This window comes from Anopheles arabiensis, chromosome X (assembly GCF_016920715.1).
Source record: "Anopheles arabiensis isolate DONGOLA chromosome X, AaraD3, whole genome shotgun sequence".
Lineage (NCBI taxonomy): Eukaryota > Metazoa > Arthropoda > Insecta > Diptera > Culicidae > Anopheles > Anopheles arabiensis.
In genome coordinates, this window is record NC_053519.1 from 9,068,660 (window position 1) to 9,081,183 (window position 12,524).

The 12,524-nt window shown below is 42.4% G+C and overlaps 1 protein-coding gene across 1 annotated transcript; it reads right to left on the minus strand.

Annotated features, from left to right (window-relative positions):
- Positions 1–540: 540 nt before the first annotated feature.
- On the minus strand, positions 541–7,407 carry LOC120905555. Its single transcript, XM_040316445.1, has 5 exons — positions 7,161–7,407; positions 6,225–7,086; positions 5,249–6,151; positions 4,335–5,087; positions 541–589 (listed from the first exon to the last, which is right to left on the minus strand). Exons 1-5 carry the CDS (start codon positions 7,405–7,407, stop codon positions 541–543), a joined length of 2,814 nt encoding a protein of 937 aa, XP_040172379.1.
- Positions 7,408–12,524: the final 5,117 nt, after the last annotated feature.

Here is a 12,524-nt window from a genome sequence, read left to right on the forward strand (position 1 = left end):
ATTTCAAACCGAATAATTGGATAATGATATCATGCAATACGATTGATGATATTGTTGAATCTATGTAATAATGTCATCCAAGCAAGGTTAATGATTGGTAATTCTTATTATTAAAACTAATTGTAAAAGTAGTACGGTAGTCACATGCACACGTTAGTCGCGACATTATTTTTCTGGATGAAAACATTATTACTGTGGTGGTAGTTTTGAACAAGAAAAATGATCGTGTTCGTGAAGCATTTCTTAATACACCAAAATTTAAGGACTTCGTGATATACAAGCAACCAAACGATATCAAAATTTATCACCTAAGCTGTTTTGGGGAGCTATATTGACCAAAAAGGAATCCATTTAAAGCATTGCGAAAAAATACTGTTGAGAAAAGACAGTTTTTGCTTCTAACAGGACTCAGCGACATCGCACAAGGTTTCAACGAAGTTGTACGTGCGACTTGCAATGACTTTGAAAAGCGTTTACGTGCGGTTATCAAATACAAGGAAAAAAGATTTGAACTCATCTAAGATAAATGTAATTTTACTACTATACTATACTGCTACTACTACTACTAAAGATGTTGTAGACATCGATTCTGCAGATAAAAAAAACTATTGGTTTGAATTTTAAGAGTTACAAAAGTGTATCATTATTACATTGGCACTCTTTACATCGACCCACAAACGCTGGGTGAATTTTGCTGGTGAAAGACGCATGTAAATTTATTATTTAAAAAATCATTCAATCGATACTTTATTGCAGCGGTCGGCAAAGTCCGGCCCGCGGGCCAAATACGGCCTGCCGCAACATTCAATCCGGCCCGCGAAAGGATTTGAGTGATTTTGAAAGATGGAAAGAAACGATTCGTACACAAATTACTGAAGATCTTTTAGTATACCATATTAAAATATCGTACTTTTACAATTTTTAATTAAAGGTACTTGTACTGTCATCCCATAGTGCTTAATTAAAAGTAACATAAACATTAAAATTAGTCTTAAATTAAAAGTAGTAAAAAAGTACGATGGTTCGAACTTGAGGTCAATATGTCCGTTACTTTTGTATGAAAAAATATTGCATTTTCGGCTGGCTGTAGAAAAAACTAGGAAAGATAATTTATTTTCATTTACGTTCGTCGAGAGGGAATTATTTCAGATAACTTGCGAGTCGATATCTATGCACCATCCCGAACACTTAGGTCTAGAGAAACTTTACGGCTCGCTCAACCCCGTTCCAGCGCTGGTCGGTCTGACCCTAAGTTCCGCATGTCGGCTGTCTTCAACACTGTCTCGGATTGCTTCGACTTCGACATCTCAACTCAGTGCTTCAAGGAACGTCTCCGGCTTTTGCCATGGCCGCAGTGAATTGCGATGCAAATCATGTTTTGTTGTTGTTTTTTTTTCAATGCGCTGTTACATCTTAATTAGGCCATAGGGCCCGTTGAAGATTAATAAATAAATAATAATAAATAATAAATAATAATAAATAAATAAGTTCAAGACTTTGCGAATTGACTTTTCAACAGTTATTAGGAATTTTCACCATGGTGGACGAAGACATGCATGATTTAAGTTCTACCTTCAATTTTCATCAATTCCTCCTAAGTTTTCGCTACAAAGTTGTTAGAGTAGAGCTTTTGCATCACATTGGTGTTGAAAAAAATTGATGGGACACAAGTGACGGATGGATGTTGGACCAGTTTGCGGATTAGGGTGTTATATCGAAATTCTGTCGAAATTCACCTGAAATGATTGCATCGAGTTTTCGCGTGATTGTTTGCTACTTTGAAGCCAGTGGATGCGATTTCTAATTCTTGATCTGTTTCTTCATGTTTCCCAGGTATTATTTTACTGTTTGGTGGGTTGCATCGATCTCCCCATTTACATTTACAACGCAGTAATGTAGTCACTTGCCCCTCTGTCTTCATTTCAACTTCTTTTGAAACCTCAAAAATGAACCTGGGCTTTCTTTCGATTATTTGATTGTTGCCTAATAGTGCCAAGATGTTGGCGACCAAAATGCCAAAACGGGTATTATTTATTATATACGACGTCCACAAACTTCCGCACGGAGTCCATTTTGGACGCTACGGGGTGCCATTCTTTGATCGCGCACGATTTTGATTCACTTTTTTGGCCATCATGGTTAGAGTTCGACTGACAGAGGTGTCAAATTTTGTCTGCTAACTAAAGGAATACTACTACTCAAAGTACAATTAACGTTTTGTTAGTGCGGGTCAAGATAAACCCAAGCAAAATCGACAATTGTTGTCTATTTTTTAATGTAATCGTTATGTAATCTGCTTCTTCTTCTTTTGGCTCAACAACCGATGTCGGTCAAGGCCTGCCTTTACCCACTTGTGGGCTTGGCTTTCAGTGACTAATTTATTCCCCCCATAGCAGGATAGTCAGTCCTACGTATAGCGGCGCGGTCTATTTGGGGATTGAACCCATGACGGGCATGTTGTTTAGTCGTACGAGTTGACCACTGTACTACGAGACGGGGTAATCGTTATGTAATATTAACATTATTTTAACACCACAATAAGACTATCGGAATGAAGGTCGCATACGAAATTTTATGATTTTAAAATTTGTCTATCCATTTTTTAAGTAATAATTATCAATTTTGAACCATTCTTGGATGATACAATTAAAGGAAAACAGAAATAATACCAATAACAATGCTAGAAATCATTAGCCAATTATTATGTTTCTGAAATTATTTGATGTAATAATTAAATCATAATAATAGAAAACCCGCTTTCTTCTGGCCCTCGGCTTTAGATCATTTACTAAATTTGGCCCTTTGCCGCAAAAGTTTGCCGACCGCTGCTTTATTGCATTTTGAACGAGCCTTTCCAAAACGTGTGCCGTAGAGTCCATTTCTCGATACATAAAGTACAATTCCAAAAGAAAAGAGTCAAGAAAGTGTCCCAGAATTATCTTGAAAGTGTCTCATCCTTCTAAAACCACAGTAATGATTAGTCCATCAATCCATATTATGATAATCAAGGGTGACAAGTACGACGGTAGGGTTTGTCATGCTAAAATTTGTTCAGTAACTTTTGTAAACGAATAGTTTCTTCCTGTCTTCAAACATCAGGCAAATCCTTTCGCGGGCCAGATCTAATGTTGCGGCGGGCCGCATTTGATCCGCGGGCCGGACTTTGCCGACCGCTGCATTACAGGGGCTTCGAGCATTATTTAGACATGCATCTTGAACATATAGATGTTCAGCGAGTCTATATCTCGCTGAAAGAGTCTATTATATGCCTGAACAAAACTACAACTCACTGACACTGGACAAACAGTACTGCTGTCGTATCGTATGGAATTTCTATACTTTTGGTTGCTCCGTTTTAGTCTCGTGTGCTGTGATGAAGCTGAAGCTTCACGGCCTGAACGTTACATCCCTACCAGAAACCTAATTGAGCGATTGTATTGTATTGGAAAAAGATAGATAGAAGAAATTCGATGAAGAGAAGGCGAAAAGTATGCAATAAGAATTTTATTCCTTTATTGCTAGCGTTTGTTACGCCTAACGATTACAAAGATTCATTATTTATCGCTGAATATAAGCTTCTCCCGCAGATCGTAGGGAAGTCGTGTGCGCTGCTCCATAGTTTCCAATATCCAATCCAGATAGGCATCTGTGTTGATGTAAATAACGGGATGGTAAATACTATCTTCAGTCGAAGGAAACACAGCAAAGCCGCGCAGAAACTCTCTTTCTCGCGATGCGTGACTTTGTCGTGAGTGAAGCGCGATTCCAGGGGCTATATAGACTTTTACACTGTCTGTAAGCGTTCGTTTTCTAAGAACACAATGATTCGACCTGTCCACGGTGAATTGAACCTTCAATCCCTGCCACCGATGCTGACACTCTGCCTGCTCGATGTAACTATCAGAAGCATTGGCAACTGCGAAATCCTCCAGTGATGAATCATAATAGTTCATTAATAGGCTTGATAGATCATAGCTACGAATGGTATGCAAAATTGGCAAGCAGATGGGCCGCACGTTCGGAAGAGATGTGTCCACAGCGGTGGCAAGCCGAGATAATACAATATCGTTAGCAAGGGTGGTCGCATTGTACTGCGGATGGACAAACATCTTGTCGATTGCTATGATTTGCTTAGGAATATCGCACGGTTTCGAGTTATTTGCCTGCAAACATTCCTTTTTTTCATTCAAAACACCAGAGGCAACGAAACGTACAACGAATCTGCAACTGGGAAACAAAATTTTACAACATGCCTATTACATCTTCAAACTAAGCAACCGTATACTTACTTTTCATTAGCATAATAGCAATGGTACACTGGACCAACAACGTACCGATCGCTTATAAGTATCACTTTTCCGTAGTAGTTACTTTGGGAGAAGATTTCTCCCAGCCATGGCATTAGATAGCTGTCCGACGATACGCCGCAGGTTTCAAAGTTAAACAAAGCGCTCCCAGCGGCATGAAATTCAACTGGCTTCACTTGTACTCGTTCATTGCGTATCAAGCTGGGATACGAAGATTGTCGTTCATTTTCTCGCACGCTCTCCAGAATCCATGCAAGATCTGTCCGCTCAATCTTGTGAAATATGTACGGACCGTGGGATAGGCGCAAGAGAATGGATGACTCATCGACATGCATGCCGTGCAGAAAATACCGCAGACCTTGGTCGCACGGTACCGTGACTAGAAACTGACTGCCCACATCGGAAAACAGTGCCGTTTGATCTAAACTTTCGAAATCCTCCACTGCACATGAAGGCTCTGTGTGGAAGGCAATAGGCTGACCTATCTGAAACAGTCGTTGCTGGCAATTGTGATAATCGGTACCCTTTAGCTTTTTCATTTTGAATGAAAAGTCCGTTTTGGATGATAAAATCACCTCCGCAGGTGTGTTACGATGCAGCCCGTCTATGAAGGGCAAACAGATCGGCTTGATGTAAGGATTTGTCAGATCTGCTGGCTCGAGCAGCTCTATCAGTGCAAACAGCTGCCTAGGATGATCGGGCGGAGGAAGAATTATGTTCTTGATTTCCACGTCCTGCGTTTTGTGTTCAGGTGTAGCCTTTCCTAGGGTCAGAAATGACCTACAGCGAAAAGGGAAGGCAAGAGAACGATAAATAGAGAGAGAAAAAGAGAAATAGAAAAATAGAGAGAAAGAGATGCAGAGAAAAAGAAAAAGAAAGAAAGCGAGAGCAAGTGAGAGTGAGGAAGTTGAGGCAGTTACACTCCGCACAAAGATATTTACCCAATAGTATTGTTCTTCACATTGTTTTTCGGCGTCAAGGCGTACCATTCGCTGATGAGCACGACTGTTTCAGTCCTGCATACATCTTTAAAATTATCTCTTGTTATCGTGCTGAGGACTCCAACCCATGGTGTGAATGTTGCATCTACCGTGCTATTGCTATCGGGGCTGATTAAGCCACATTGATCCATATTGAACAGACGCAATTTTTCATTTCCTGGCTGTTGCTGTAACTTGCTCCACTCCGACTCGAGTGTTTGCTGAGTTATTTCAGCATCTATACCATCTGTCTCTTCTAGCACGTTGTACCTCATGTTGTACACTATCCAATCGACATATGCTTCGATATTTTGGTAAATTGGTGGTGTATGTGAACGGCAGGCCTGTCCAGCCAGCTCAAATCCCCGAAGAAAGTATTGCTCCTTACCACCAAACATCTTCATTTCTTGGAGCGGTGCACCGCTTGTCAGTGTTTCGCAACTTATTTCGTCCTCCCAGCTGTTCATTACGGCGCACAGTTGTTTATGTTCCGCATTCAGCACAATGTTTTTTTCAGCGTACTGTCTCGTGCACTCATCGGACTCCAAATACCGGACGGGCAGGTTAATAAAATCATCAAACCAACCGCTTGTTGCCACGTATAAATTGGTCTTCGCGTTCGATCTAAGCTCGGGTGTTACCGGCATGCAGATAGGCTGCACGTTCGGCTGGCTGGTATCTGCTGGGCTCAGCAGCTCGATTAGCGCGATATTGTCTGTCGAATTATTTTTGCCATACCTTGGATGTACAATGACCCTCTGAATTTTCCGGATTTGTCCAAAAACGTTACACTTTGTATATTTATATCCATCGTAGCATATTGCTTCATTGTTATCGCCGACAGTGCCTAGCCAAACGTAAGGACTTAGGGTGTAAAACAAAACCACGTTGAGTTTGTTGTTATGCGTACATTTTGCAAGAATAAAACAATACTTACGTGACACCGACTGTATCGAAGCAATGTGCTGGCCCGACAGCATACCAATCACTGATCAGTGTAACAACACACCTTACAGTTACATTCGGCATAAAGACTTTCCCCAACCATGGTAGAGTCAAATTGTATTCATCTTCGAAGACTTCAATAGAAGATTTCACACCACAGGTGTCAAAGTTGAACAGCCGCAGCTTTTCTTCGTAGTCCACTTCCAGCACTTCACTCTCAACCGGTAGGACACGCTGATCGACGTACTGCTTAATCCATTCCACGTACTGGGCCACGTCGGTGTAGACGGTGTACTTGAGCGGATCGCACAGTCCGCTGCTTCCCCGCGCTGGAGTGAACGACACCAAGCCGCGCACGAACCACCGACCGCTGACCTCGAAGAACATGCCTCCGCCGCTATCTCCATTGCACGCACTCACACCGTTCTGTCCTTTGCCGCAGAACATGTCCAACGTTAGATGCGTTCCGTACACGACCCGATCACTTGCAATGCACGTGTAAGGATCCACCACTCCAATCGTGGCTTGCTTGAGCTGCTCCGACACAACATCCCGTTCGCTCAGCCCAAATCCAACGATCGTTCCGTTTTTGCCCACGATCAACTCCAGCGCACTGTCCATTGTCCACAGACAGACAGGCTGCACGTACCTGTTCATGCTGATGTTGGTCCTGAGCTTGATCAAAGCTATGTCGTGGATGATACTGGCTTTGCTGAAACCAGGATGTTTGACTATCTCACGCACATCGAACGTCTGTGTGTATTCGCTGGTCTGATTCAGGTGGATTTGTCCCACGTGCACGGTCACAAGAGCTGCCGAGATGGCGCCGCTTAGAGTGTACACGCAATGCGATGCTTGAAAGAACAAGATACAATCAAACAATCACATTTCCGTCACGCAAAATGAAATCCATTGCATTGCTTCCTACCCGTCAGAATAGTTGTTTCGTCAAGGATGGAGCCACCGCACGCGTATTCATTCTGCTCGCCTTTACGATGGAAGATAGCCGCATGCCACGGCCAGTGACCTGCAATGGCATTGGCGCCATTGTGAATCAGGTAATTTGTTTTCACTTTGCGTCTGCCGCACGATAAATGATCCTCGTGTCCACGTGTTTGAGTCACCCAATACAAACACCCGATTAGTAAAAGATACCATTTAAGAGAGCAATACATAGTGAAACACACACAACTTTGACACAAAGAGCTTGAGCTTAGCTTGCGACTACACTGTACCACAGCAGAACTGGAAGTGATCTTCCCTTTAGCTGCGACCGGTGGATGATAAACGCTAATGATGCGTGATCGCTGGAATTTTGGGAAACCCCAAAACTGGTTCCAAATCGAAACATAAAACAGCCAGGTTTGAGAATCTTCACCGAGTAAGGTCAGAACCGCGAGTCAAGTTATGCAAATTAAAAATCTTCCGCATGAAGAAACAACCAAACTAGTTTAGTTGCGTATGGGTTATAGCGCTTGAACCATGTAGACGGTTCGGCAACGTTTCAACCAGCAAGAAGTTGATTGCACGTGGCAATAGCGGAGGTATCCAAACAAAAAAAAAGTCGAGAAAAGTCTTGACTTGTAGCTTTTGTTTATTTACTGTTTTTGCAGGAAATATGTAACCAGAAGCAAACACATCACTTACCTTGCTTACTTGCACCAACTGTGATGCTATAATTACCGTCCTAAAACTAGGGACGATGGGTGTGTGATGCATTGAGGGAAGTAGCAGTAGGAGCCACTGGCTCATATTAGCTGAAGATAGTCCTTATCCCGAGTCGTCATTACCGGTGACTTCAATGCCTGGTGTGAGGAACAGGTTCATGTTTAGACATAAGGGCTCTTGATCTCGGCCTTTTGAAATAATTTGCATAACTCGTTTCAACATTTAACACGATGTTTTTGCCTAACTATGGGTACCACTTGATTTAGATAATTTTTTCAAAATTCGTAGCAAATTTTGGAAGGGAAACTTAGCTACGGAAGACTGAATAAAAAAAAACTTTTGTTTTTAAAGTGTAAAACAAATATTATTTGTTTTGGTTATTCTTAATCTACTTGGAGTAACGTTCTACGTGGACATGTAGGACTTTACATGTGTTGCTAAAACTATACAGTGGAACCCCTTACTGCGAGTACTCTTTATAACGAATTTTTGGCAGAATAATAATAATAAAATGACCAAATCAAAATGCTGCACAAATACCTCTGAAGTGGGTGAAGTAATGTCTTTGGTTTCAATGCTCCATTTCTTACGTTCTTGTTTGAAACTATTGGAGACTGTCTTCGGCTTCGGCCTTGGAAGTGAGTAGGGCGTTAACTTTAGGGAGGTATTACCCCTAAGAAGCGTATGTTTCAGAAATGTGTGGTGTAGTGATGAGTGTGTTCTTGCATGCATTCTTGATGTAATTGCTCGTGAAGGCAAGAATTTCGATTCCAAAAACTGATCGGTGCATAACTGTTGCCACTTGAATGTATTCCGAATGGTTGTATTATTTAAAATGCTAGAGCTTTTTGAGAATAGAAAATTGTGATGGAAATAGTTCTGCAAATTGAACGGAACGGTACGAATGTGTAACCTGTTGTTTGCTTTATAAACGTCTCACTTTAAAGCGTCCATTCAATATACATTCAATAATTCGGACGACTTAACAATATGCCCGTTATGGGTTCAAGCCGCGGACGAATCGTGCCCTCCATACGCAGAACTGACTAATCAGCTGAAGATAATCAACACGTCACTGAAAGCCAAGCTCAATAGTGGTACAGGCAAAAAAGAAGAAGAAGAAGAAAAAGAAGAAGAAGAAGAGAAGAAAAAGCATCCGAATAAGAAGAAGAAGAAAAAGAAGAAGATAAATAATCAAAAGAAGAAACAAGGAATAAGAAAAAGAAGAGTAAGAAGAAGAGGCTAAAAATTAATGTTTGTTAAAAGTTCAGTTTTCTTAAATGAAATCAATGAAAATCAAACAAATTAAAGAAAATAAATCATATTTTCATTTTGATGTCATAAAGGAGAAAATCAGAAATGTTGTGCTAGGCACATGCAATTTTCATCCAAAATCAAATAGCCAAAAAAATTGAATAGACTTGTTAAAAAGGGTGTGGATTAAATTACCCTGTACTGATGGAATTAATAGTTCTTAACAGAAGCAAATAGCATCTAATTACATCGGTCTGTAACAAATACATAGAACGAGCGTTCTAGGCCGGATCGTAAACAGCACTGAGAGCAACCGGTTCAGATCAGATCACAAAGAACGATGAAGGCAGTCGGTTCAGGTCGTATCGCAAAAGTGAGTGTTTACAGGTTCAGTTTAAGCTGACTTGGGTTAAAATTAAAATCGTGTTCTTCAAATTATTAAGGTTCACGCGCAAAATTAAGGTACGGAACACAACGAACATCTTCCGATCGTTCCCTCTATTTAAAGTCCTCAGAGAGCATGTCGCTTCTGCATCAAGCGCACTCTCTGTCTTTTGCCCCGTTGGAATGCGTTCTGTTAAGAATGTCTGATACCAATCACAAAGAAGGAGAGTACAAAAAAGCAAGCGATCAAAATCGATCGTTGCAGCGCTCGAAGTGTTCATCGAGGGGTCATTGTATCGGCTTTCTTGACTTAATTGTACCAAGAAACCGGCTGCCATCATCTGTTCACGCTTCAGGGAATGGTGATGGAGGAACGGATCCTGGCGAAAGCGGGTGGGAACACTTTAACAAGCAATAGGAACTGTACGGCAAAGGCAACTAATGTAAATCAAACCATCAACCTTGATACTCCTTTTAAACAACAGCTTTTCCCTTTGTGCATTGTTGCAACATATCATTAAACCTTTTTTGTTTGAGGTTCTAAAAGGAAACGAGCTCGTTGTTGACTTTGTGTGTCAGCGTATGAAAAATTGCTCACAAAGCATGGCAACATCGTACCGCACATGTAACCGCGTGCCATTGCTCACCATTGGCAGGAAAGCAGAAGAAGGGTTTTGCCCTCAAGAGAGGTGTTTGGTGTGGGAGCCTTCGTCAGCAATACATCAGGCTCCTCCAACTCTCCCCACCAACGCTCCTCCAACTCCAACTCTGGCAGATGATTGATGAAGGCCGGGTAACGAGCCCAAGGAACCCTTTTTGGCAGCGCCAACCGCCGTTGTGCTGTTTGATGTTTGAAGCAACAGTGGTGCAAAACAAAAACGTTCGGGTTTGGCTGGCAGGGCCGGTGATTTACCTTCTCCACGGGGTGGCACAGAAAGGAAAGAAGGAACAAAGGGAAAGGGCAACCTATGTTCTAAACCATAGGTGAGGCAGCAAAGAGAGTATTGATTTGCAATGCAAAGCGAAGCCGGTGCTTCCGTTCGCGAGCGTTCGTCTCTGTGTGTGTGTGTGTGTGTGTGTGTGTGTGTGTGGGTCACGTAGCACGTGGAAACTGGATACTGGTGGTTTTCACAAACGGATGACAAAACATCAAGGCACGATCGTAACAGGGCGTGCTGCTGCCGCCGACCCCCATTGCCAAGACCCCGTCGATCCATCGATTCGTATCGAGGGCCGGATTATTTGCCTGCTGACAAGGGGCGGGAAACAATTTTGACGTGCTGCCACGTGCTGGAAACGGGGAGACGGGGTGGGTGGCAAATAGAAAATTAAGAACAGTGAAAAGGGTGACGACACACATGCCGGAATGGTAAACAACAGCAAACGGCAGCAATCTTGCCAGAACGGCACACCTTACCACACACACACACACACACACACACACACACACACACACACACACACATACACACACACACACAAACACACACACACACACACACACACACACACACACACACACACACACACACACACACACACACACACACAAAACTTTGACAACGCGATTGCTTACAGGTGTGCCGAAAGGGACCGATGGGGAAGAAAGAGAAGGAAGATAGTTCCCATCGTAACGGGTGGACGCTTTCCGTAGAAACAGCTTACTCCTAGCATATGGAAATACACCCACCCATGGGTGGGCCTAAAAGCGCGAGTTTTGCACCTCGCCACTCGATTGCATACCTTTCAGGGGTATGGGTTGGAAATGATTGAAAGACGGGGAAGGAGCACACAGAAGCACTTTTGTGTGCGATGTTATTGTTGGTCTTTCTCTGTTTTTTTTTTTTTTGTTGGGGACCGCACGAATGCTTTGATTGAATGTGAAGATGATGCTGCTGCTGCTGATGATGATGGTGGTGCTGTGGTTGAGTGAGAGGCGTTTCCCTGCTTCCCGAGAAAACGTCGGCGTGCGCTGGGGGGGAGGGGGAGATTTAAACCTGGTGATGCGGGTCGATTTGGGGGGTTTTTTGTTTTTGTTGCGTGTGGTGGCAGCTAATGTACTAACGATCGCGTATTCCAATCAAGGTTCACCTTCACCGCCGGGACCGCTGGGGAGAAATGAGAGGGAAGAGGGGAGTCTATTCTGCCCATAACGAACGTTCAGGAAACCCTTACCATCCCTACGGTTGCTTCAGATCATGTTAAGGGAAAGCTGTGCAGCACAGGAGGTCAGGCTTTACAACAGCCGTAGTAGAAAATACTAGTTAGAACTTAAAACGTCTTTGTTTGGCGCCTTAATGTATGTAAATTTAGTAAAAAAAGGATCTTTGTTGAAACGTTATCAACAGAATTCTTTCGTTCACCCGAATGTACAATAAATATAAAATACTCAAGCGTTTTTTAAGCAACGTAGTTAGTTTATTGTAGCTAAAAATTCAGTCGCTTGGTTTGGGGATCGGTGAAAGAATGGTTAAAGATCGTAACCTTAGCCACGTTCGGGAATTTTCGTGCTATCGGGACTGCTCGGCCCGATCGTTATCATCACGACTCCACTTCGATAGTGTCCTCTATCGGGATTGACGGAAAACACCACTGTACCATCGAATTGACCGTTAATATTTATTTTAATATTTAACAATCTTATTCGCCTATTAAAACAAATATTGTATCATTCACCAATAAATCTCGCTTAAAGAGCTTTTATTCGTCACTATTAATCGCTTAACTTGTCCTATTCGAGATATCTGCTTTGCAATGACAAAAATACAAAATTGCCTACCTTTAGGCGTGCTGCTTCCCCATGTGCCTACCTCGCAGGCTGATGCAGCACAGAAAGCGCCTTGCAGGAATTTTCACATCCAACAAACCTTCCATTTAAGGTCGCCTTTATTTCAAAAGAGACGCATTAATGCACACGATCGACCGGGCTGACCTTGGGCGGACCCTGATGGAGTGAGACTTTTGAAACCGTTTCTGTTTACTTACT

Coding starts and splice junctions, on each gene's coding strand:
- LOC120905555 (XM_040316445.1), bottom strand. CDS start 7,407: ATGTATTGCTCTCTTAAATGGTATCTTTTACTAATCGGGTGTTTGTAT. Junction 5,088..5,248: donor GTGAAGAACAATACTATTGG/GTAAATATCTTT, acceptor TTTTCGCTGTAG/GTCATTTCTGACCCTAGGAA. Junction 590..4,334: donor GTGATACTTATAAGCGATCG/GTACGTTGTTGG, acceptor TTTTATCTGCAG/AATCGATGTCTACAACATCT.